Genomic DNA, 25,264 nt, shown 5'->3' with positions numbered 1-25,264 from the left:
TCATATCTCTTGCAAGTTATCAAAGGTTCGACCAGAGGACAACAATGCGAAAAGGATTCTTCCAACGAGGATTATTGTTCTGAAACCCAATCTCGGGAAGTTGCAGAATGCAGCTGCACCTCTTTCGCCACCTGATCACTTGCATGATCATCTCCCCCATTTTTCAGTAAAATGAACGGATATTCAAGTTTTAATTGTACTGAGCAGTACCATTTGGTAGGAAAGATTCATCTTATATTATGGGATTCCCCAAGATCATGTCAAATGAAGCTTGAGAAAAAGCCTGGGAAATTACAAGACGAATGAATAATGCTTGTGATGCGACTATGGATTTGATGTCTTTTGGGTTCATAGGATATGCAGGAGATGAGAGTTCATACGATTCTTTTGAAAGTGTCTGATAGTGATTCAGAGATGTTTAAGCTGTCGTCTAGAAATTCTTTTGATAGCAGGTGTGGATACCAATCTTCTAATTCTGTTGTGTCCCATTTCAATATAGAGACAAAAAAGAAACTATCTGAGAGGTGGAAGATGGCTCAAAATTATCAAGATGCAGAAATTGTTGCTAAGGAGAGGTGATTAGATGAAATGCTTGCCAAGCGTGATAAAGAAATTAAACCTAAATTTTTGTATGCTAAGACAAGTCTCAACAGTACAAGCTAAGAACTTGGTAGCAATAATGGAATTGCTCAGTTGAATGGACCTCTAGGCATCAGCTCTAGGGATGGTCGAAAGGTTGACATACAAAAGCCAGAGAAGAAGCACATGTCGTGATGCTTTGTCTGCAGCCAAAAATCTGGTACACGTGATCCTGTTAGTAATGGTAGTAGTAAGTTTGTGAAAGCAAATCTACATTTGAAAGAAGGTACTTCGTCCAAAGATTCAAAATCTAGGACTAATAAGCCTCTTCCTTGTCTGAACACACCTATTAACTATCTAGATTCTTCATTAGACAAATTGGAGAACCTAAGGGTGGCGAAGATTGTTAACTCATCCAAAAAACAACCCATGTTTCAGACCTCGTTGGTAGATGAAATCCATGCGATTCAGAAATCTGATGTAACAAAGACTGCAGAAAACGGAAGGTTAAATTTACATCGGAGACATTCTAAGTTGCTTCCAGAGCTAGAATCCTCGTCTGTGGATAAAAACTCTGCTGCCTGAAACCAAGAGGAAACCCTTTTCCAGGTTGGATCTTCGCTTTTCGAACAATATTCATTCTACTTAATTCGTGATTGGAAAATTGTACGAGCATGTCAGCTTGTGTGGCTTGTCTCTGTTGTTCTCTTATCCTCCCGAATTTTTATTGGTGTTGTCCTCTTGAAATTCTTATTTCTTTCTTAATTGCCTTTCACCTAATATGTAGGCGATATAAGTTTTCATTGGATAGAAACATAATCTTGTTGATATGATAGGCAATGAAATTGAAGCGCTACTCGTAGATGAATATATTAGAAGTTTTCTTGTAACTAATGTTAACATTCTTGTGTAGTTTAGTTTGTACAATAGGCAGATGAACGGCTTGGTTGAAGCCTGAAGGGAGACAGAATCACAAATTTGAACTTTATTCATATAAGCTATTTTTTACGCTGACATTCTAAAACAGAAATTGGCGTGTTCAGATTCAATATTTTTCTAAGGAATCCATATTTAGATCAATGCAAATTGTCGTTCAAATGAATTTTTTTTATGAATATTTTCAAATATTCAATAATTAAGGAATGAGTTTTAAACTTGACTTGTGTTTGATGTGTTTGAAATTTACAACAATCACTATTAAAATTACATGACTTGATAATTCATTTTAAATTTGTCCATATTATCAAATCAATAAATCCAAGCACTACTTGAATGTGGATTTTGTATCATTTAATAATTTTTTTTTATAAAAAAAATTACCTTCTACTATGGCAATTGGGGCCGTATTTAGGGATGTAATCGAGTCGAGCCGAACTCTTGAATGTTTGAGCTTGGCTTGTTTATAATCGAGCCGAGCTCGAGTTTTATTTAATAAATATATTCATGACTCACGAGCTTATTCAAGCTTTTATCGAACTTAAACGAGCTAAAATATGAATTATACATTTAAATATTAATTAAATTAAATAAAATATAAATTATATATTTAAAAAAAATATAATATTCTTATTAAAATTTTTCAATTTATTATAATAAATAAATTTAATAGATTTTTCTATATACTTCATAATTAATTTGTTAAATCAATAAATTAAATATCAAAATTATTATTTTTCATCTAAGATATTAGATATGAATTTACTAACGAACATGTTCACAAGTTAACGAACCGTGATACCCCATGGATGGGCCCATTACCCTTGGCCCATCCCTAGCTCAAAAGGAAGACAAGCCCATCAAGGGCCCATGTATTCTCCTATAAATACCAGGTTTGAGTGTTCAGTTATTGGATTCACTATATTATTTTCAGCAGCGCCCTTAGCTGCTCCCCAATATATCCTCAGTCTCTGACTTGAGCGTCGGAGGGGCTACGCCAGGATACCCTCCTGGCCCCCTCCTAACGGTCTTATTTGTGATTTCAGGCCCAGGGTAATTTTGGAGCCCGTGTCTGGATTAGTGACGCTTGCGTGGATCGGACCCTAAATTTCCCGTAAGTATCACTTGGCGCCGTCTGTGGGAACTTTTGAGTTAAGACGTAGAGATGGTAGGGAGGAGAGGGAGTGGAAGAGCCACCTCAGCATCATCGCGTCCTCAGAGGGGACCCGAACCATCTCGCGCTGAGGCGGGACAGGAACAACCGCATCTTGAGACGAGACAAGAACAACCTCGTCAAGAGGCCAGAACTGAGCAGCCCATCCACGAGACGAGGGCCGAGCAAACCCGTCCCAATGAGAATGTGGGAAACTTGACCTTGGAACAGCTGGGCCAATTTATCACCCGAACAGTGGATGAGGCCATGAAGAGGAATCAAGAGTCTATGTTTGTAGAGGAACAAGCCGCCCATCAGGAGCGGGAGGAAAATGTTGAGGTCCATCATAGCAGGGTTGAAGAGACGCAACCCCTCCAGAGTGGGGAGATTAGTGAGATGGGAGAGATGTGGAAAGAGATAAGGAGGTTGAGGGAGCAGGTGGGAAGCAGGGCGCCGGTACCCAAGAGAGGAAGCCCTTTTTCACTAGCCATCTTGGAGGAAGGGCTTCCTCCGAATTTCCGACAATCAAACGTTGGAGAGTATGACGGACATACAGACCCTGAGGAACACTTGGGGAGATTTGAGAATGTGGCTCTGTTGCACCAATATTCGGACGGAGTCAGGTGCAGGGTGTTTCTGGGCACGTTGGTGAGGTCAGCCCAGCAATGGTTTAATACCCTGCAGCCCAACTCCATACAATCGTTCGAGGATTTCTCTGCAGCCTTCTTGCACCGATTTGCCAGCAGCAAGAGGCATCAAAAGAACTATTTGAGTTTGTTTGTGATGAAACAGCAAGAGGCTGAAACGTTGCGGGAGTTTGTCCAGCGCTTCAACACTGCAGCACTATCGGCTACCCCTGACATCATGATAAGTGCCTTTACACAAGGACTAAGGGGAGGAGAGTTTTTTAAGTCGTTGGTCAAGAAGCCTCCGTTGAGCTATGATGATCTGTTGGCTCGAGCTGAGAAATATGTAAACTTGGAAGATGCCCAACGGTACAGAAGGATGGAGAGCCGGCCCGGAGGAAGTAGAGTTGAGGGAGCGGAGAAAGGAGGAAGGAAGAGGGGTGCGGGGGAAAGAGAGGAAGACAGAACTAGTAGTAGAAGACAATTCTCATCCCATGTTCCCCTAGATAGGAGTCGGGACGAGGTGATGGAGGTGAGGGAGCCCGCGGGGAGGTGGAAGAAGTCGCGAAGGGTTGGGTACAGTGCTAGATTATCTTCACGGGATAGACGAGAAGGATCCTCATTAAGGAGTCGACAAAGGTCTCGCTCGCCCCCTAGGCGTGGTCAAGGCCCTCCATGGATAAATCAGAGGATGAGTGAGCAGAGAGGGGAAGGTGGATGTCAAGATGTCCCTCAGGAGCTCGTGGAACCGAGGAGGGGAATGAATGAGGATAACCACCCTACGAGAGGAATGATTCATATGATCTCGGGGGGTGCTACTGATGGAGACTCTGGGCGAGCTCGGAAAGCACATGGGAGAAAATTGGAGAACTTTGAGATATATAGTGGTGCAGACTTACCACAAGACCCCGTCATCAGCTTTGGGCCTGAAGACCTCCGGGGCGTTGTGACTCCACATAACGATGCCTTGGTGGTGATGGCCACCATTGCCAATTATGATGTGGCAAGGATATTTATTGATAATGGAAGCTCCGTGAACGTCTTGTTCAAGAGCACGTTGGATCAAATGAAGATGAGAGGATTTGAGTTTGAGCCGGTATCCACCCCGCTGTATGGGTTTGCAGAACACGTCATCTTGCCTTTGGGTCAGATTGTTCTTCCCCTATCCTTGGGGACTGATCCTCGGCGGGTAACAAAGGTGATAGCCTTCACTGTAGTAGATACCCAGTCAGCGTATAGTGGAATTCTAGGACGACCAGCCCTGAAGGATTTTAGAGCAGTAGCTTCCAGTTATCATCAGAAGCTTAAGTTTCCTGTGGGAAGAGGAGTTGGAGTCCTGTGCGGGGACCAAAAAGTCGCACGTCGTTGTTATGAAAGAATCGTGAAGGAAGAAGAAAAGAGAAGTCACGAGCATTCGCATGGAAGCTTGAGCTCAGTCTTGCAGTTGTAGAGTCATTCGGAGAAGCTTCAAAATGGGTAACTTTGTCCTGTGGAGGTACAAGAGGAGCTGAGAGGAAAGTTGGAGAATGCGCTGGGTAAGGCTCTAAAGAGGCATGGGAACGCTTACCACCTTAGAGAACATCTTTACTTCATTTTGATGTATTTCGTTCCTGAATTTGTCTTACGTTATCAGTTGATATTTAATAAAGCCAAGTTCTTATATTAAGTTCGTGGTTGTTCTTGTATTATGAGGATTATATGAATTTTATTTTACCTGCTTAGGCTGCGCCTAGTAGAGGAGAAGAGTGGGGGGGGAGAAAAGTTAAATTTTTCCTGCTAAGGCATCGCCTAGCAGAGGACTAGAGGCTGAGGTGGAGAATATTTATTTTCCTGCTAAGGCATCGCCTAGCAGAGGAGCAGAGTCGGCGATGAGAGGAGCAGAGTGGAAGAGAAGAATTTTTATTTTCCTGCTAAGGTATCTCCTAGCAGAGGAGTTAGAGGGTGGGGGCGTTGACTTTATTTTCCTGCTAAGGCATCGCCTAGCAGAGGAGTTAGAGGGTGGAGGTGTTGATTATATTTTCCTGCTAAGGCCCGGTTTAGCAGAGGAGTTAGGAGATGATGAGGTGAGAGTTTGATTTTTCCTGCTAAGGCCCGGCTTAGCAGAGGAGTTAGAGGGTGGAGGTGTTGACTTTATTTTCCTGCTAAGGCATCGCCTAGCAGAGGAGTTAGAGGGTGGAGGTGTTGATTCTATTTTCCTGCTAAGGCCCGGTTTAGCAGAGGAGTTAGAAGATGATGAGGTGAGAGTTTGATTTTTCCTGCTAAGGCCCGGCTTAGCAGAGGAGTTAGAGGGTGGAGGTGTTGACTTTATTTTCCTGCTAAGGCATCGCCTAGCAGAGGAGTTAGAGGGTGGAGGTGTTGATTCTATTTTCCTGCTAAGGCCCGGCTTAGCAGAGGAGTTAGGAGATGATGAGGTGAGAGTTTGATTTTTCCTGCTAAGGCCCGGCTTAGCAGAGGAGTTAGAGGGTGGAGGTGTTGACTTTATTTTCCTGCTAAGGCATCGCCTAGCAGAGGAGTTAGAGGGTGGAGGTGTTGATTCTATTTTCCTGCTAAGGCCCGGCTTAGCAGAGGAGTTAGGAGATGATGAGGTGAGAGTTTGATTTTTCCTGCTAAGGCCCGGCTTAGCAGAGGAGTTAGAGGGTGGAGGTGTTGACTTTATTTTCCTGCTAAGGCATCGCCTAGCAGAGGAGTTAGAGGATGGAGGTGTTGATTTTATTTTCCTGATAAGGCCCGGCTTAGCTGGCTTAGCAGAGGAGTTAGAGGATGGAGGTGTTGATTTTATTTTCCTGCTAAGGTATCACCTAGCAGAGGAATTAGATGGAGGAGTTGAATTTTATTTTCCTGCTAGGGCCCGGCCTAGCAGAGGAGTTAGAGGGTGGAGGTGTTGAATTTAAATTTTCCTGCTAAGGTATCACCTAGCAGAGGAGTTAGATGGAGGAGTTGAATTTTATTTTCCTTCTAAGACCCGGCTTAGCAGAGAAGCTAGAGGGTGGGGGTAGTGAATTTTTATTTTCCTGCTAAGGCATCACCTAGCAGAGGAGCGGAGTTTGAGAGGAGAAAAATGTTATTTTCCTGCTAAGGCATCGCCTAGCAGAGGAGAAGAGTGGATGAGGAGAATTAAATTTATTTTTCCTGCTAAGGTGTCACCTAGCAGAGGAGTTAGAGGGTGGAGATGTTGAGTTTTTATTTTCCTGCTAAGACATCGCCTAGCAGAGGAGCAAAGTTTGGGAAGAGAAAAATTTATTTGGTTAGTCGATAACAAAAGATGTTTGCGGGGAGCAGAGTTTACGGGGATCGACCTGCCCGGTCAGAAATCACACAACCATTCGCAAGGGAATATATCAAAATTCTCAACGTACTGGACGAGCGCTCGATGCGTTGGGCGAGCGTGAAGAGGCGAGCGAGTGGCGGCGGGCTGAGCGGGTGTGCGAGGCGAGATGGGGGGCGCTGGACGAGCAGGCGCACTTGGGCGAGGGTGGAGCGGCGTGAGGCGTGCTAGGGGCGCCGGGCGAGCGCTTGGCTGGGCGAGCGTGGCGCTTTGCGGGGGCGAGCGTGGCGCTCGGAGGGGACGAGCGCTTGGCTGGGTGAGCAGGCGTGCTGGGGGCGCCGGGCGAGAGCTTGGCTGGGCGAGCAGGCATGCTGGGGGCGCCGGGCGAGAGCTTGGCTGGGCGAGCGTGGCGCTCGACGAGGGCGAGTGCTTGGCTAGGCGAGCGTGGGCACTCGGCTGGGCGAGCTTAGGCGAGGGGGCGAGGTGGCGAGGGCGAAGCTTGGGCGAGGTGCTGGCAGGAGAGGGGGCGAGGGGCGAGCGTGGCGAGGAGCTGGCGCGTGGGCTTGGGCGAGCTCGGCTGGGCAGGGAGACGGCGAGGCAGGCGAGGCGGGCGTGTGGGCCTGGGCGAGGGGCGAGCGTGGCACCCAGCAGGGCGAGCGGGAGGATGGCGAGGCGCGACGCGCGGGGCTGGGTGCCTGGGCGAGCGAGGGGCTCGGATGGGCGCTCGGCAGGAGACGAGGGGCAGGGGGCTCGGCTGGGCGAGCGGGAGGATGGCGAAGCGCGGCGCACGGGGCTGGGCGCTTGGATGCGTGGGGCTGGGCGAGCTTGAATGGGGTTTCGGCGAGGGTAGCGAGGCGAGGACTCGGGCATGGGGGGGAGAGCTGGTGAACGAATTGAAGAGAAAACTATAACAAGATTGCGATATGATTTAATTTGTTTCCAAATCTTTGGAGACTGACAAACGACCGGAAGAAAATACACAACTCGTACCCGGTGACCCGAGGACAACACATCTAATCGAACTTTGAACCTACGATTCAGTTCGACTCGGGAGGGGAGACTGGTGATACCCCATGGATGGGCCCATTACCCTTGGCCCATCCCTAGCTCAAAAGGAAGACAAGCCCATCAAGGGCCCATGTATTCTCCTATAAATACCAGGTTTGAGTGTTCAGTTATTGGATTCACTATATTATTTTCAGCAGCGCCCTTAGCTGCTCCCCAATATATCCTCAGTCTCTGACTTGAGCGTCGGAGGGGCTACGCCAGGATACCCTCCTGGCCCCCTCCTAACGGTCTTATTTGTGATTTCAGGCCCAGGGTAATTTTGGAGCCCGTGTCTGGATTAGTGACGCTTGCGTGGATCGGACCCTAAATTTCCCGTAAGTATCAAACCGAATATTGTAGAGCTTGAACTTGGTTCGTTTATCTTAACGAGCTCAAACGAATCGAACTTCAAAAAGTTAAAAAACAATTTAATTCATTTATATCTCTGGCTGCATCTGATAAATTGGAGACTCCGGGGTTTTGAAGTTCAATGAAAAATTGTCGACCACGATCACAGAGCGGTAGTCGAACTCACGACCTTTTGATCTGAAATCAGAGGCGTTTAATCCACTGCGCCATGCGGTATTTTAGAAATGTTGTATTAAATATAATACAAATTAATAGGCAGTCGAGCTACACATTATGCATGGAACTTTTTATCTTGTAAATTTTTTAAAAAAAATTGTCCTCCTCCGCCGTTCGCCGCCGCTGCCTCGGGCTTTTCTTTGTTCTCCAGTGAATTAAAACAAATAATTCATTAACTAATAATAATACAGAAAAGAAAAGACGTTTTCGTTCTTGATCATGGGTGGCCTCAACGAAGAAGGTACGCGATTGATTATCTTTTACGCTTATAAAATTTTTTTTGGGCTCCTTATTTTGATTGCCTGATTGTCAATATATTGATTTTCTTAATGCTGTCCTGCTGGGAAGTATGTTTTTTTTTTGTCTTCAAGGATTTTTTTTAATCAATCGTCGCTGTATATTGATGGGAGTTTTTATGGGATGCTGGGTTTCTCGGTGATAAACAAACAGATCCATCTACGATTTGGTCTTGCGTTGAGACTTATTCGTGAATTGATGTTTCTCTTAATCCCGAATGCTCTGCAGCAGAATTTTTACGCAGGTGTCTTGATTATAATCTGATTGTGGTAATTGATAACAGGTGAGAAGGATCTGGAAATGGGTTTAATTCTTGAAACCCAAACGCCTTCGCCTTCCCCACGTTCCCCGGCGATAGTAGTGTCAAACTCCAGCAAATATTTCACGGCGTCGAACTCTGGCAAAGCGCTGGCAGTCTCAAATTCGGGCAAATCTTTGATTGTTTCCAATTCCGGTAAAGCATTGGTTCTTTCAAATTCGGGCAAAAGAATTGACCAATCTGGCAAAAAGAAGTACGTGAAACAAGTCACGGGTCGACACAATGACACAGAGCTTCATCTGGCAGCACAGAAGGGTGACATTGTGGCGGTGAGGGAGATATTAGGCGAGATCAATGAGCAGATGCTTAAAACGTTGAGTGCAGCTGAGTTTGATGCTGAGGTTGCTGAGATAAGGGCTGCTGTTGTTAACGAGGTTAATGAATTGGGGGAAACCGCGCTTTTCAAAGCTGCAGAAAAGGGTTCCATTGATGTGGTGAAAGAATTGCTGCCTTATTCTACTAAAGAAGGAATCAGGATCAAGAATAAGTCGGGTTTTGATACATTGCATGTTGCAGCGAATCAAGGCCATCATGGTGGTTGAATATAAGAATACATGTCTATTAGCTTTTATATTATGTTTTTTTTTAAAATCGTATACGTCTATTCCTTTTGGTTTACATGTTTTTTTTTGGTTGTAAAATCGAGGATGACTTAGAGGATCAAATTTAAAGCTTTACATTCGAAAATAATCTAATACTGCATTGTTGCTTCTATATGTTTACAGATATTGTTCGGATACTGCTGGACCATGATGTAGAGTTAAGCAAAACAGTTGGTCAATCGAATGCAACTCCTCTCATATCTGCTGCTACAAAAGGGCATCTAGCAGTGGTCCAAGAATTGCTTTTAAAGGATTCTAGCTTGCTGGAGATATCGAGATCTAATGGCAAAAATGCATTACACTTTGCCGCCCGACAGGAACATGTAGATATTGTTCAAACTTTACTTGAGAAGGACCCTCAATTGGCTAGAAGAACCGACAAGAAAGGCCAGACTGCCCTGCACATGGCTGTTAAAGGCGTTAACTGTGCAGTCGTGAAGTTGCTTCTGCATGCGGATGCGGCCATTGTGATGCTCCCAGATAAGTCCGGTAACACAGCACTGCATATAGCCACTCGGAAAAAACGAGCTGAGGTTAGTTATCATTCCAAGATTGAATATGCACACTCTTGTCATTTGTTGTCAGGACTTTCGATTTATAGGTGTTGTTTGAACCAAGATATTATTCTGAGTTTACAGTATTGTTGATGCTGTGTATTTGTAGATTGTGAATGAGCTCTTAATGCTCCGTGACACAAATGTAAATGCCTTGACAAGAGACCACAAAACAGCTCTTGACATAGCCGAAGGGCTCCCTCTATCAGAGGAAACGGTGGTAATAAAAGAGTGCTTGACTCAATACGGTGCAGTCAGAGCCAATGAACTAAATCAACCACGTGATGAGCTTCGTGAAACCGTCTCAGAAATCAAGAAAGACGTCCATACTCAGCTTGAACAAGCCCGTAAAACAAACAAAAACGTGAATGGTATAGCAAAGGAACTTAGGAAACTCCATAGAGAAGGAATCAACAATGCTACAAATTCGGTCACCGTCGTGGCTGTTCTCTTTGCCACTGTGGCCTTTGCTGCCATTTTCTCCGTTCCAGGAGGAGATAATGATAATGGCGCGGCAGTGACAGTAAGCAACCCATCGTTCAAAGTCTTCTTTATTTCTAATGCAATTGCCCTTTTTACGTCATTGGCTGTTGTTGTTGTACAAATTACTGTGGTTAGAGGAGAAATAAAATCCGAGAGACGGGTTGTGGGGGTGATAAATAAGTTGATGTGGTTGGCCTCGGTCTGCACGACAGTGGCTTTCATTGCTTCATCTTATATAGTTGTGGGTAGGCATAATAGGTGGGCTGCGATTCTTGTTACCATCACAGGGGGCGTTACGATGGCAGGGGTTCTAAGTGCTATGACTTATTATGTGTTGAAATCAAGAAGGATAAGACGAGTGAGGAAGAAGGAGAAGTATTCGAGGAGTGGAACTAATTCATGGCGACACTCAGATACTGATACAGAAGTCAACCCGATATATGCTATTTGATGCTATGCATGGTTTTTGCAATGGATAATTGTGTTCAATCGACATCAATGAAGGTTTAAAATGATTTAAATGGAACTCATATGAGTTGACACCGGTTGGTTCACCAAGACTCGGATTACACGAGGTTCGCTTCTATATAAAAGAAAGCGCCTAGAGAGCAATGTATTTATTTATTTACTTCGTATGTTTTGTAAAGATGTATAAACCTGGAAGATGTTCTTGGAATTGATCCATTTTGGGTCAAGAATCGAGACCATTCACAATTTATATCAAGGTTTGAACTTAAACATCTTCAAGAGATATATGAACCTTTTTGCCCCATCGTTCCGTATCATAATTTTCCTCAAGAATTACTTTGTGCAATTTGTCTTGATGTTTTGTCATTGTAGCATTGGCTTACTTGAATCTGTGACGTGTGAAAGATTCTGAATTCTTGTTGATTCGAGCTACGTGTACCTCTTCAAGAAGTATGTTCTTTTGTTTGTATATGGAGTTATTGACTATTCCACCCATTTTCAAAACCTCCATAATGCTGAAAATAAAGATGATATTTGCTCAAATTTTTTCAGGGCATATATTTTCTAGAAAATGAAAATGACATCAACCAAAGGGATTATTGAGACTGTTTTGGTCAATACTCAACTTTTGAATGAATCGGGCACTTGCTAATGCATTGAACCGTCTTCGAATCCAACAAAATGTTTCACTCCAACTTTTAATTAGACTATATTCCTTCCTTCCTTCTTGAAAGTATAATATAAACTGTACATTTACTTTTTTTTCTATCTATTATCTTCATTAAAAAACCGCACCATCCATGTTAAGGTAAATAATGGGGAGTTCACAATCCCTTTATTCGAAGATTTTCTTTGTTGCTTTAGTTTGCAATAACTAGTAAACCATAATGCGGTCCCAAAAAAAAATAAAAAATTTGATGGAAAACAACCATTTTATTTACCATGGATTCTGAATTATTAAGAAAAATTATTGAACAAAAAGATTAAATACTGCAAATCCCAGAATCCCTCGTTAGGTTTCTTGAATCTTTGGCCTTTTGAGACCTCTTGCAATGTTCAATAGCTGCCTCAATTGAACTTTCAACTTCGTTGACACTGCTACTCCTCCCAAACAACTGGAACTCGTGAAACCCATTCGAATTCAAAGACGATGAAGACGAACCAGTGGAGGAAGAATTTGATGAAGATAAGGACAAACACTTGGCCGAAGAATTACGCCGTTTAATTAACCCGGAAAACGATTTCCTATTCACATAATCCTCGTTAGTCACTTCCTTATCCAAGTTCTTGATTATATTAGCTATTGTTGGATATGAAGCTCTTACATCCTGTACTCCAACCGACTTTTTCTTGGAAATTTTTAGGTACTGGTTCGAAGTCTCATCAACTTTTGACAGATTATCAGCTTCTTTAGCAGAAGATTGATCGTCGGAGCAAGCAGATTTAGAGAACAAAGATTTCAAATAAGTTGTCGAAGCTTTGAGCTTCTGCCCAAGAACGGAATAACGCTTAATCAGCTTAAATTTCTTGGACCATGAATTTTTTCTCGAGTGATTGCCATTAATGAAACTGCTTAACTCAGCAGACCATTCAAAGAAATAATCATCAGGGTCCATTTCACAGCTTACCCTGCAAGATTCCGATGGAGAAATGTTGCAAGAGCCTAGAAGGGTGTTTGAGTTTGTACAAGATGCCGTGGAGCAAGCAGGCAGGAATGGCATCGTGTAGTAAAAGTCGTCTTCTCCAAAAGCTTCACCGGTATGGAGGAGGTTTTGGACCATCTGCAGCCGCGGAGGGAGGTGGAGAGGGAGGAGCTTGCCCCTTGTAGAAGAGCTCATCAGCTGGAAAAATGGCGGATTCATTCTCGCAGCAGGACGAAGACATTTGGAATTCGAACTCTTTGCTGTGTAGAGACGATTTTGCGGAGCAATGCGGCATAGAATTGAGTTCCATGTCGATGTAATCTTCATCTGTTGCAAAATTCTTGGCCATTTAATTTCATGAAAGTGAAATGAATGGATGGATTCTAATACTATGTGCTGTGTGTTTCAGAGTAGCGATGATGATAATAAGCTTAGCGACAAATTATGGGGGAGAATGGGCAGAGCATCCTCTGGTGGATACTACACGAAGTCAGAAGAAAAGCTTTGAAACTTCAAGTAGAAATATACATTTTGTATTTCTTGGAGAGGAGAAATATGTACTTTTAATTTAGCAATTACCTTTTGTTACTTTGCCCCTCCCATCTATCCACTTTCATGTCTATGAATCAGACGATATTGATCCACTCGATGTATAATTTGGATATTTTTCATCACATCTGATATATAAGTTACACCACATGCGGAGTTAATTTTTGGAATGGATACATTTGCAAAAAATAGTCTACCAAAGAAATAAGGCATCACTTTTGTATTTCTAAAAAATGGCAAATTCCTTAAATGTAGCCAGATTTATCGTTTACCGTCGGACGAAATTGTAATTATTCAAAATTTGAAGTTTTTTTTGCATATAACGTAAAATAGTTTAAATTATTACATCAACATTCATTGGATTTTCAAATTTTAGATTGAATTTCCTTTCCAAACTGTTAATTTGGTTTTCATAGTAAACCATTTACAACAATGTTTTTATCCTCATTTCAAAAAAAAAAAAAACAATGTTTTTATCCTATGGTTCTGTGTGAGTTCACTCAATATAATTAAATTTGAAATTATGGGCCCATTCTTTTTTGAAACCTGGTATGTCATTTAATGGAAATAATTGATTTCTCATAGAATCAATCACACGTTGACTCGATCAGGACATGGGCGTCTTCACACCCTCTTTTTTGTTTTCACGGAGTAGGTCTATTGTGAGACTGTCTTGCAAATTTTTATCCGTAAAACGGGTGATCCTACCGATATTTACAATAAAAAGTAGAAATCTTAGCATAAAAAATGATACTTTTTCATAGATGACTCAAATAAGATATCTCTCTCACAAAATACGACCGTAAGACCGTCTCACACAAATTTTTGACTTTCCAATATTAACCCAAACACTGTAAAATGGAAACTTATTTTTACCCTGAGATCGAAATTTTGTTTGCATAATTACGCGTACATTTATTATCTGCAAATACGTAATTATTTGTTTATTCGCTATGTATGATAAGGAATCTCATGTTTACTGTGTGATTTTAATTAATGTTATTTCTAAATTATAAAATTTACATTAATATCTTTTACTTCTCAATACATGATATATTAAAAACTCATTAAAAAATATAAAACGTGATAAAATAAAATAAAATAATTCAAGATACATTATTTAATGTGATTTATCGTATATCATCAACTTATCATAATTCATTGATTTTTTTACTCAATTTATTATTTTTTAAAAAATATAAAATATTTATATCCAATAGTTTCGTTGAATAAAAATAACTTTCATGTGAAAAATAATAATTTACATTCTTGAATAAAAATCACAAATCTGATTTTACAAAAAAAATAATAATAATAAAAAAATAACTAAAAAAAAGATTATTTATCATGCACAATGGACAAAGTTACAACTAGTTACTTGACCGTAATTTCAATCACAAAATTGATCGGTTCCATCATAATTCAACATCTTATAAAATTATCTTAATAATTCTGATTTGATTTGTTCACGTATAATCTTATGACGCTAAGTAAACGCATCTTATACATGTGAGTTAGTTAAAAGGTGAGATAAAATTTAAGTATTATTTGATTAATGTATGGATATATAGATACTATAAAAAGTTTTTTTTATTTTTTATTTTTTATGCTACACTTGAAATGATTTCTCACCGTATATTATATTGAAATTCGATTTTTAAATCAACAACATATGATGTCAGATTTTATTCATTGGTAAGGAGTTCAATTTTTCTTGTCAACAACTTCTTGGACGAGCCTGTTCAGTTTACCTGGCTAGCGTATTTTGTTAATTCTTGCGTTAATTCGAGATTTATCCATTGCACATCAAAAAATAGTAGAACGTCGTAAAAACACATGAAAGATGAAGGAACACAAAAACAAGTCAATGGAAAACAATAAATGTGTTACATAATGTTGTAATTTCAAATTGTTACTACTTTTTTATATATATAAATTCTGTGTTGTATATAGTGTCGATGATAACTAAATCTTGCTTATAGAGAATATTTTCCTGTATAAAATAATTATTTAATTTATTTTTATTATAACTGTTGCATTAGACCATTTTGCTCGATAATTTAAAAAATATTTGTGAGTCAATTGCGATATTTTTGTTCACAAACAAAACAAGTAAAGGAGGCCTACGCCAGATAACTCACATGACATCTGACAAACTTAAAAAAGTTCATGTTTGCGAGCCTTTTACCGTCCGACGTGGCAAGATCGCATTGGTGCGTTGTATTGTGCAATAAATAAATACTGATTCCTACCTAGCGGATAGACAAACACGCTTTCTGAGGTTTGTCCGGTTTGTTTGCCTGCACGCGCAATGAACGGTCCGGATCACTCCAACCTTCCCTGTAAAAAAAAAAAAAAAAATTGGCTCGAAAAAATCCGAGCCGTTGGATCGACCCCTGCAGACAGTGCCCGCAGGGGTAGGGTCGACCGAACCGGTTTGTCCCGTATGTCAGCATTTCCAAAATCAAGAGGCATTTATCATTCATGGCCATTGCAAGTTTTTGAGTGGATGGTAAATGAGCTTTGCGCCATAATTAAATTATAAAAAATGATTCTTGATATTGACACCAAATTAATGGAACTCCATTTTATACATTTTGAAGAGATTCATATAACTTTAGAACTGCATAGTTCCCCACGAAGAGAAAATATAATAATAATAATTAAAAAAAAAACACCACACATCCCTTTCTAAATTGTACAAACTTACATGTCAATTGTCAGCCACATTCAGTTAATTTAATCAAAACTACTAATTTCATGTTCCTGGAAAATTGATAGAACATATTCTTTCAAGAAACCTCAATGGCGCAGTAGAATCGACAAATAGATTAATGGTGACGTCGTCGGGTTGTTCATCCCTCTTTTAAGGACTTAGGGCTTCTCCAACCCGCAGGATTTCCCCTCCCAGCGCCAAAAATGGCGCTGGGTTTGGGCCTTCTTTTTTTATTTTTTTTAAATTTTTATTGTTTTTTAATCAATATAAATATGTATTAAATATTTTTAATAATATTATTATATAATTGATGAGTAAAATTAAATCGTGTTGATATAAAATATAATTCATAATAAAAATTAAAACACAAAAATATTAATTATAATTATAATAGAAAATTTATAAAAATATTTCTAGTTTTTTTTTTTATTTTTGACATTTTTAACTTTCGTAAATATATAATTGATAAAATATCAGAAAAACCAACAGCAAAATTTTGAAATTAAAATTACAATACCCAATTGAAATACAAATACAAAGATAAATATTAGAGTTAATATATATAAAAATCAAATAAATAAATTTAAGTATTAATAAAAATAAAATTATAATTATAATACTAATATTAACATTAATTATAATTATATTGTTAAATTTATAAATAAATAGTAAACAAAAAGAATATTCTAAGAATATACTTTTTAGTGTAAGATTTGAAGTAAATGAGTTGGAGATGAATGTTATATTTGGTGCAGAAATTGCACCAAAATAGATTTATGGGTTGGAGATGGCCTTAGGATTAAGCGGCAATCATAATATTTATTATATATATTGGCTAAAACATCATGACATACAAATAACCACACGAAATAATCATTGATTTTGGGTGAAACCACACGAAATAACTCTTCGATATATCATTAATATATAAAAACCCATTGGTTGTTTGGTCAAAATTCTCAAGGAGACCAAAATGGCAACATCCTCCTCAATCTAATATCGATCCTTTAACTTGAAACTAGTCCAGTTCGATTACTAAAAGTACTTTAGCATCCGGTGTGGTTCAAATGCTTGCGGACCATCACAGGATGAGAGCTTTGCTGAATTGACATCTCTGGGATGCCCGGGAAGGTGAAATCTTGGCTGTTCTTGGAGCCAGCGGGTGGGAGAAATCAACATTGATTGACTCGTTAGCTAACCGCATATCCCGAGAGAGTCTCAAAGAGACCATATCTTTGAATGGTGAAGTTCTGGAGTCAGACTTCTCAAAGTAATATTAGCTCACGTCATGCAAGATGACCCATTGTTAACAATATTGAGTACGGTAGAAGAAACCCTCGTGTTTTCAGTAGAATTCAGGCTGCCAGAAACCCTGCCCAGGTTTCACAAACGACCCCGAGTTCAAGTCGTGATTGATCAGCTAGGCCTACGCAATGCTGCGAAGACTATAATCGGAGATGAAGGCCACAGGGGAGTTTATGGAGGCGAGCTAGAGACGTCGTGTTTCCATTGGTACTGACATAATTCATGACCCTATTTTGCTGTTTCTTGATGAGCCCACATCAGGACTCAATTATACGAGTGCTACATGGTAGTGAAAGTCTTGCAACGAATAGCACAAAGTGGAAGGATTGTGATAATGTCCATTCATCAACCGAGTTATAGAATCTTGAGCTTCTTAGACCGTTTGATCGAACTGTGTTTAGCGGCTCATCAGGGAGTATTCCTAGATGCATTGCAGAATTTGGGAACCCGACATTTCCAGAATCATAAGTCTTTCTCCTTTCCCTTGCCTTTGTGCTATGGACAATCCTTTTTAAAATGTCCTTTTTTGTTACATTGTTCGCATTTGAATGTTCTGGGTCTGAATTTAGGTTTAGACCTAGATTTGCTCCTTCCACGATCCTTTATTTCTTGTTTCCATTCAGTTTCTTGCAAACAAACTTTCTGTCGAGCCATCATTTTTATTTTTCAATATTTTTCCTTTAATTAATTAAAAAAAACAACTTTTACATCTTTCATATTAAAAGTTTCACTTCCGTACATCATAACATCGATGAAGTTTTCATCAGAGTTCGACAAAGAGCATAGCGAAATAATGGCTTGGCCTTCGTCCTCAATTTTAACATCTATAATTTTTAGATCAAGTATAATTTTGTTAAAATCACCGAGATATTCTTCGATGAACATTTCTCCATGCATTCGAAGAGTGTATAATATCTAACATACATATAAATATACCACTTCAATTGTGAATTTCTTTATATGTCCTTGTTCATTTAAGTTGGCCAATTAAATTATTAGGTTATCTTAAGATGAATTTTGACATTAATACACATTCCTCTTTATTTCTTAAATTTTATGCCAAAAAAATTATTTTTTTACATTTCCTTGTTCATTTAAGTTAGCAAATTAAATCAATATGTCTTTTAAGGGTTTTTTTGTGATTCATTGTCCATCTTAGATAGATTTGGATATTAATTCACATTCTTCTTTATTTTCTAAATTTTATTTAAAAAATTATTTATTTACATTTCTTAGTCAATTTTTGTGATTCATTGTTCATCTTGGATATATTTGGACATTAATACACATTCTTTTTTTTCTAAATTTTAAACTAAATTTATGATATAATCTTTAAAAAAAATTTAATCAATATAATCCTTATAATAAATATGAATTATATTGATAGTTTATTATCATTTGTTATATATTACAATTTTACATATGAAATTTTTTAACTGGTTATTACATATTATTTTATTTATATATGTTTTTTACTATATATATTTCAGTGGTATTATGTTAAAATTTTATTTCTCTTAAATTATTAATCACCAATATTAATTTATAAATGATTGATTCTGATATAAAATTAATTATCTATAATATGTATTCTAAAAAAACATAGAAATTAAATAAAATCCGGAATGTGTTAAAAGTTAGAAAAAGCAAAAGTGATATTTATCTTAATAACAAGTTTAATGATTTTATTTTAACATTATTATGATAATTTAGTAAATTAAGAGAATTTTATTTGACGTTTGTCTATGTGTACTCTATTTAAGTAAATTTTAGTTTTGATTTGGTAAAATTCACTATTCTTTTAATTTTATTTTTATTGTTTTTTTCATTTTGAATGATATTTGAATGAAAAATAATTTTGCTGATTTATCATTTAAGAGAGCTGTATTATGTCGCGGATTGAAAAATATCATATAAATAAGTGAATATATATGATTTATTGTCATGATGTATTTTTATGTATTGTGTTTTGATATATTTAGATTGATAAATACTTAAAAACATGATGTTATTCAAACGACTTTAAACATTATCTAATTCTCGTGATTATATTTTTCATTATTAGTCATCTACGTGCATCGCACGTGTACATTCCTAGTTTTCTTCAAATACATCAATTGGTGAGCGACTTCGTCATATACAAGCTCTCCCTTTTCGACCATAAATTTGCTTATGTATCTTCTTCGGCTGCTTCTCCTAGAACCTCATCATCCAAGTACAACAATATTGCACTATTTATTTATCCACGATCTCATCCTTCTCAAATGCGGAGAGCGATTCCGCCAGCTTTTCTCTACATTCCAAGGGTTTCGCTAAACCTAAATGAACTAGTAGAGCTTTCATTTTCACTCACTCAGATATTTTTCTTATCACACTTTCACTAGAAAATACGAAATAATGTCTTCACTCTATACAAACTATTTTATACACATTAGACCTCTAAAGTCACCATTCAATAGGGGATAAAGACATTACAAATAATCCTTTAAAATCTAAGTTTCTATTATTTTTTAAATAAAGCAATCACCCAAAATTTTCATTATACAGCTTTGATTTTTTTATTTCTTATAAATTTCCTATTCTCCACAAAAACATATATTATCTGTACAAAAGATCACATTATAAATTCATTTTATTGAACAAAAAATCACAATACATTAATTAAATTTATTGTTTGGGTCGATGAGATATATATACACACCTTACAATGGGGGGTTTTAGGTCATTGAACAAATCCGGCCCATATAACTTTGATTCCGGACCCTTGATTTCAGCCAACGCATCCAAACCGTCAACTTACATTAAAAGGCCATGAAATTTCCACAGATGTGGTCGTTACTCGTTAAGTCGACCCTTCCAAAAATTAGGGTTGCATTCGCGGCATTTGGGAATCTCACCTTATAGGTAATCGCGCTCTCTTTTGGGATATTTATTTGTATTCTCGCACTTGTGTGATATATGCACACTCTTTTAAACGTTCATGTGGTGGCAATTTTAGTGATTTTGTTGTCGTGAATCTTTTTGAGACTGCAGATTTGGACTATGATGTTGTAGTATCATGATTGCGTTCTGATAAATTGGTTTCGCGGCTCTTTTTAGTGTAAATGATTTGATTATGATTAGTCTTCTTGTTTTCCAATCGGTGTTTCCTGCTTTGGTGTTTTTGCCCCGAAATTATCCTTAAAAATTTTGCGCTTTTTGTTTATTGTATCATAACTTTTTGGGTTTGTTTGACGGATATGCTAGACCAATTACTATGATATAGTTAAACTTCTCTGTTTCCTCCCTAATTCCACCGATAAATTGGCGGGAAATGGCGGTGAAAAATTTATGGCTGAGATGGAGGTATTTTATCTGAGTGTCAGGGTTCCTGTCCCAATTCTTGTCTGAAGGATGGTTGAATTTTCCATTTTCATACTCGTGTTTATGCATTGCCTTCTTTTGCTCTGTGATAATATTGTTGGCCTTCATTTCATTTTTCATACTTCTAAATTTACAAATATTGATTGGCTTCAGATTGCAATGCCTCGTCGTGATGATCGTGATCGTTATGGCAGCAATGCTCGCCTTTATGTTGGTCACTTGTCTTCAAGGACCCGTTCTCGAGATTTGGAGCATATTTTCAGCAAATATGGAAGGTAATTAATGGGTTTTTACCTCTCACTGGCTTTACACAATGATTTTGGTTCCTTTAAATTTGAAATTCTTATGAATTTCCTGCTTATACTTTCAACTGGTGGCTGCATGAGTTGTTATTGTTCACTATTGTCCTATTAAAGGGAAATCTATATATATTTCCGGTATACATTACCATTGATTCTCTAACTTGTCTCCCCTCTCATTCTTTGCCACCATGATTCAGCTGGGTGTCCTCGAGGTGTACTTCTCTATGGACTATGTAGTTTTACTTTTTAGCTTTCAACATACATTACTCTTGATTCTCTAACTTGTCTCCCTCTCATTCTTCGCCACCCTGGTTCAGCAGGGTGTCCTCGAGGTGTACTTCTCTATGGACTATGAAATTTTAATTTTTAGCTTCTTTTTTAGAATAATGATGATAGTGTTCCCCCAAACACTGCTTCTGTTATGGTTCTTCTGCAGCTTTTCACAATGAATAACTGTTGAACAGAAGGCATAAGATAGCTTGAAAGTTTATGCGAAACTGGACTAGAAACTAGATTATGATGATGTGAAATTATCTTCTACTTTCCACCAAACCTTAATTCAGCTATTAAAAATTGGTTTGTGTAGATATATGAGTAATAATGAGTTTTTTACTTTGTACCCCGTATCTAGCGTAGTTTTTACCTCTATTTGCTTCTATATCCGAGGTTAGCTACCTATGGTTATGGTTTGCTTCTTATCTCAAAGTAAGAAAGCAGTTGTTTCCCACAAGCATTGTTCATACTGGGGAATTTTACGATCATGTTTTTTGATGCAACTATGGGCCCGTAGGTGTCTTTGAATTTAACTTGAGTGATTCTGTTGAAGGTTTCTGAGCGTGTATGCCTCATCTGGTGGTCATTGTTGGGTGGGTGAACTTTACCTGACCTGGTGGTCAATGGTGAGATGGTGGACATGGTGGAATTCACTCATTGTTAGAAGCTTTTGGCGAGTCTTTCTATGTTGTGTTTTGATGTTTTTATGGAATTTGCAACAATCAAATTGGTGTTTAGTTCAAATTGAGGGCCAAGTGTCATGCACCCCAGTCCTTAAGTAAGTTTTGATGGCCTTACTGTTTCTGGCAACCATTTCCGCAGAGTATGCGACGTGGACTTGAAGCGAGACTATGCCTTTGTTGTATGTACCACCACTCTCTTTCTTACTTTTAAATTAAATTTGTTAACCTATATGTTTTTTCATTTCATGCCTGGCTTGATTGGGCATTTTTCAACGGTGCGATATTGGTGTCCTACATTGGTTTTGTGTCCATGCCATATTAAAAGGAATATAGTAATCCTCGGGATGCTGATGATGCAAAGTATCAGTTAGATGGTAGAGATGTTGATGGACGACGGATCACTGTTGAATTTGCTAAGGGGGTAAGAAACCTTTTGCTCTCTTTCGGTTAAGCTCTGATGACTTATTAGACTTTTGCATTCAAACAGCAATGACTGCCTTTTAAAATTTATCAACAGATTCATGAAGCAGATCTTTAATTTTTCGCTGACGCATGTCGAATGTATGAAATTAATTCAATATTTTCATTTGCTATTTCTGTTTATGAAAATTTTAGCTGTGAATTTCAATTTTGGTGGTGCAGGTGCCTCGGGGACCTGGAAGAGTTAGAGAATCTGCTGGCAGGGGTCCCACCCCTGGGTCTGGACGCTGCTTCAACTGTGGTCTCGATGGCCATTGGGCCCAAGATTGCACAGCTGGAGATTGGAAAAATAAGTGTTATCGCTGTGGTGACAGAGGTCATATAGAAAGAAACTGCCAGAACAGTCCCAAAAAGCCGAGGTACTTCTGTTCCTTGGGCTCTAGTTACTCGTTTTATTTTTTGCATTTAATGTTGCTTGCATTAGTTATTTTCACCGCCTCTCTGCTAGTTGTACTTACATTCGACGAGCCGATTGTCTTGCTAATCATTGGTTCCTCAGAAACCGAGCTTGCTAACCGTTGGTTTGTTCCTAATGTGATTTTTGCTCTAGGCGGGAGCATAGTTATTCACGTTCACCCAGGAGGTCACGTTCTCCACGCCGTGGCAGGAGTCGGAGTTTCAGTAAAAGTCGTAGTTACAGGTATAGGTGGTTTCATTAATTTCATTTTGGGAACATATGTCATGGAATATGAAGGAAAACTTCAGCTTAGATTGGATTTTTTTATTGTAACATGCCCAGAAAAATTCTCTAGTGTATGTTATCACTATCTCACTTGAAAAAAAAAAATTGACAGCCGTTCAAGGTCCCCCCATAAAAGAGGTCGTGATGTTGAGTATGATGAAAGGAGATTGACGAGTCCAATTGGCGTTAGCCCTGAACCAAAGAGGCGTGCTTCTCCATCCAAATCTAGGAAACACAGCTCAACCCCTGTTAGAGACAGCCCAAGAGAAAGAGGAAGTCGTTCTCTAAAGAAAGGAGAAGATGAAACTGGTCAAGATGGCTACACTAACAGTCCCGGGGAAAGCCCTTCGCCCAGGAGAGGCAGAAGGGAAAGGGAGGAGGATGGTTATAGTGACAGTCCCAAGGAGACTAGTGGAAGCCCTCTAAGCCCAGCAACTACAAGGTACAGAGCTGTGAATAGTAATAACCGCAGCCCTAGCCAAATTGTGAGGGATGATGGGAGTCCCGTCAATGATGATGACGACGACGATGCACGCCACACTCCTAGAGGTAGCAGGTCTCCTTAAACAAGTGGTGTAAAAGCTGTGAAACTTTGTTTGGTTGTGGTAGGTTCTTGAGACGTTGGTTTTGCCCTCATTTTTCTGCTTCAGGTTAATTGGTACTATTAAATGACAATGTTAAACTGTTTTTATTCAATGGATGCCAACGGGAGAAGTTTATGGTACTTCATGCCGCTAATGCTTTCCAAAAAGAAACTATGACTATTTATTTTTGAGGAGACAGTGATATGCTTGTGGGGTTGAGTTCAACCCACTCTGGCAGTGTTTGCAAGATCTGTGCTTTCAAGCTTCTAGTTAATGAATATTTTGAAATTGTATATGGAAGATGAAAACACTTAAAATAAGATTTCGTTAACATTGTCTTGTGACATCCTTGGGTAATATGCTATACTAAAGTTTGCGTGGCATCTTATTAACAGACTTGTAAATGCGAAGTGATTGCTATTAGGTAAATGGTTGAATGATTCGACAATCAAAATAAGAGATGTTTCTATAGTCATAGACTGGGATGAAAACGAATATTGTGGCAACACTTTTCATCCCCATCAATGACTCTTTAGTATAAATGAACATACCTTATTTGTAGTCTTAATTGTAGTAGAATATTAATCACTATTTATGATATTGTTCCGAAACAGTGTAGGTGATGTAATACATCCAAGCCCTCTGAAGGTACAACTTATATTATCAAAACTTTACGCAGCGTTTGGATTTTATTTATGGTAGTTTGAAATATTATTTCTTGAAACATACTTCAAGGAAATGAACTGAAAAATTCGGTTGTCATTTGTTTAATTTTTTATTTCTTGAAACATACTTCAAGTATGGATTCCAGATTCTTCTAAATATGATATAAAAGTTTCTTATTTAGTATTTTATGTTAGAAACTATCTTTATGTGAAAAAACCATGGTATTTTATTTTTTGTTCATAGTTGACAAGAACATCAAGTTAAAAAGAATAAAGTACTTGTATCGGATGAAGATTTTCAAGTTTTATAACATTTTTTAAAGTAAAATATAAATTTCAAATTGAGTTCGATTAACTGAGCACCAGCTAAATTCATGACACCAAAACTATGAGTAAAATTGGCTGCTGAAGGTGATTTGACTTGCGGAGGAATGGTACCAAGAATCTGGCAGTGGGAATTGTTTTGGAGAATATAAATCTTACTTTGGTGTCTGTTGGGGAGGAGGTGAAGCTTATTTGGATGGATGGTATCAAGAAGACAGCTCGTATCAAGAACAGAAGGATGGTATTTCTAGCAGTAACCATGATGATATGGAGCAGGATTACAGTGAATCTTTTCCCCAATGCATTACTGCACTATTATATCTCGGTACATGGTTCATGGTCGTGTCAACGAAGCTATGATGCTTTTATGAAATAATTTGCTTTGGAAAAGATTTTTACAAGGGATTTGAAATAAAACTCAATATAAGTGTCATTTCAAATCAATCATAATTAACATTGTATCTACATATATTTGCAATGTATTAACATTGTGTCTACATAATTAACAAGCCCAGTCACAAAAAGTCGTCTACTTTAAGGCATCTCAAAAAAATTATGAGCCTATTGAGGATCGAGAACTAGTTTTGGAGTTTTTTGGTTAGCCCAATCACAAAAAATCCTTCAGATATTGAAATTTCGTATGTCTGATAAGAACATGGAAATTCAAGCATCTCTATGCTACAAGTATCAAAATGCCGTATTTGGTTAAGCTGAACTTGAAATAGTTTCCAAAGCAACCTTGAAAATCCCGGTTAGTATGAGAAGCCAGCTTTGAAAGAAT

General features: G+C 38.5%; 2 protein-coding genes and 1 pseudogene across 2 annotated transcripts; 2 read left to right on the top strand and 1 right to left on the bottom strand.

Moving 5' to 3' along the window:
- Nucleotides 1-8,260: 8,260 nt before the first annotated feature.
- On the top strand, nt 8,261-11,197 carry LOC142540197 (ankyrin repeat-containing protein ITN1-like). Its single transcript, XM_075646171.1, has 4 exons — nt 8,261-8,432; nt 8,772-9,341; nt 9,533-9,942; nt 10,073-11,197. The coding sequence occupies exons 1-4, from the start codon at nt 8,411-8,413 to the stop codon at nt 10,895-10,897; spliced, it is 1,827 nt and encodes a 608-aa protein (XP_075502286.1). The 5' UTR covers nt 8,261-8,410; the 3' UTR covers nt 10,898-11,197.
- A 655-nt stretch (nt 11,198-11,852) lies between these two features.
- Nucleotides 11,853-13,113, bottom strand: LOC142538966 (putative membrane-associated kinase regulator 4; annotated as a pseudogene).
- A 6,816-nt stretch (nt 13,114-19,929) lies between these two features.
- LOC142540196 (uncharacterized) lies at nt 19,930-23,634 on the top strand. The gene is made up of 7 exons (XM_075646170.1): nt 19,930-20,031; nt 20,644-20,765; nt 21,888-21,927; nt 22,074-22,169; nt 22,391-22,587; nt 22,779-22,868; nt 23,023-23,634. The coding sequence occupies exons 2-7, from the start codon at nt 20,650-20,652 to the stop codon at nt 23,474-23,476; spliced, it is 993 nt and encodes a 330-aa protein (XP_075502285.1). The 5' UTR covers nt 19,930-20,031; nt 20,644-20,649; the 3' UTR covers nt 23,477-23,634.
- The last annotated feature ends 1,630 nt before the right edge of the window (nt 23,635-25,264 follow it).

The sequence above is a fragment of the Primulina tabacum genome, chromosome 3, assembly GCF_025594145.1.
Source record: "Primulina tabacum isolate GXHZ01 chromosome 3, ASM2559414v2, whole genome shotgun sequence".
In the NCBI taxonomy this organism is placed as follows: domain Eukaryota; kingdom Viridiplantae; phylum Streptophyta; class Magnoliopsida; order Lamiales; family Gesneriaceae; genus Primulina; species Primulina tabacum.
Note: the sequence above shows the minus strand (reverse complement) of the source record. Positions and strands in the feature narration are given on the sequence as shown.

What these genes read in the sequence shown, in the direction of transcription:
- LOC142540197 (XM_075646171.1), top strand. Translation starts at nt 8,411, where the DNA reads ATGGGTGGCCTCAACGAAGAAG. An exon ending in AGCGAATCAAGGCCATCATG is followed by an intron (nt 9,342 to 9,532) that starts GTGGTTGAATAT and finishes ATATGTTTACAG; the next exon opens with ATATTGTTCGGATACTGCTG. An exon ending in CTCGGAAAAAACGAGCTGAG is followed by an intron (nt 9,943 to 10,072) that starts GTTAGTTATCAT and finishes GTGTATTTGTAG; the next exon opens with ATTGTGAATGAGCTCTTAAT.
- LOC142540196 (XM_075646170.1), top strand. Translation starts at nt 20,650, where the DNA reads ATGCCTCGTCGTGATGATCGTGATCGTTATGGCAGCAATGCTCGCCTT. An exon ending in ATTTTCAGCAAATATGGAAG is followed by an intron (nt 20,766 to 21,887) that starts GTAATTAATGGG and finishes CCATTTCCGCAG; the next exon opens with AGTATGCGACGTGGACTTGA. An exon ending in CTGTTGAATTTGCTAAGGGG is followed by an intron (nt 22,170 to 22,390) that starts GTAAGAAACCTT and finishes TTGGTGGTGCAG; the next exon opens with GTGCCTCGGGGACCTGGAAG.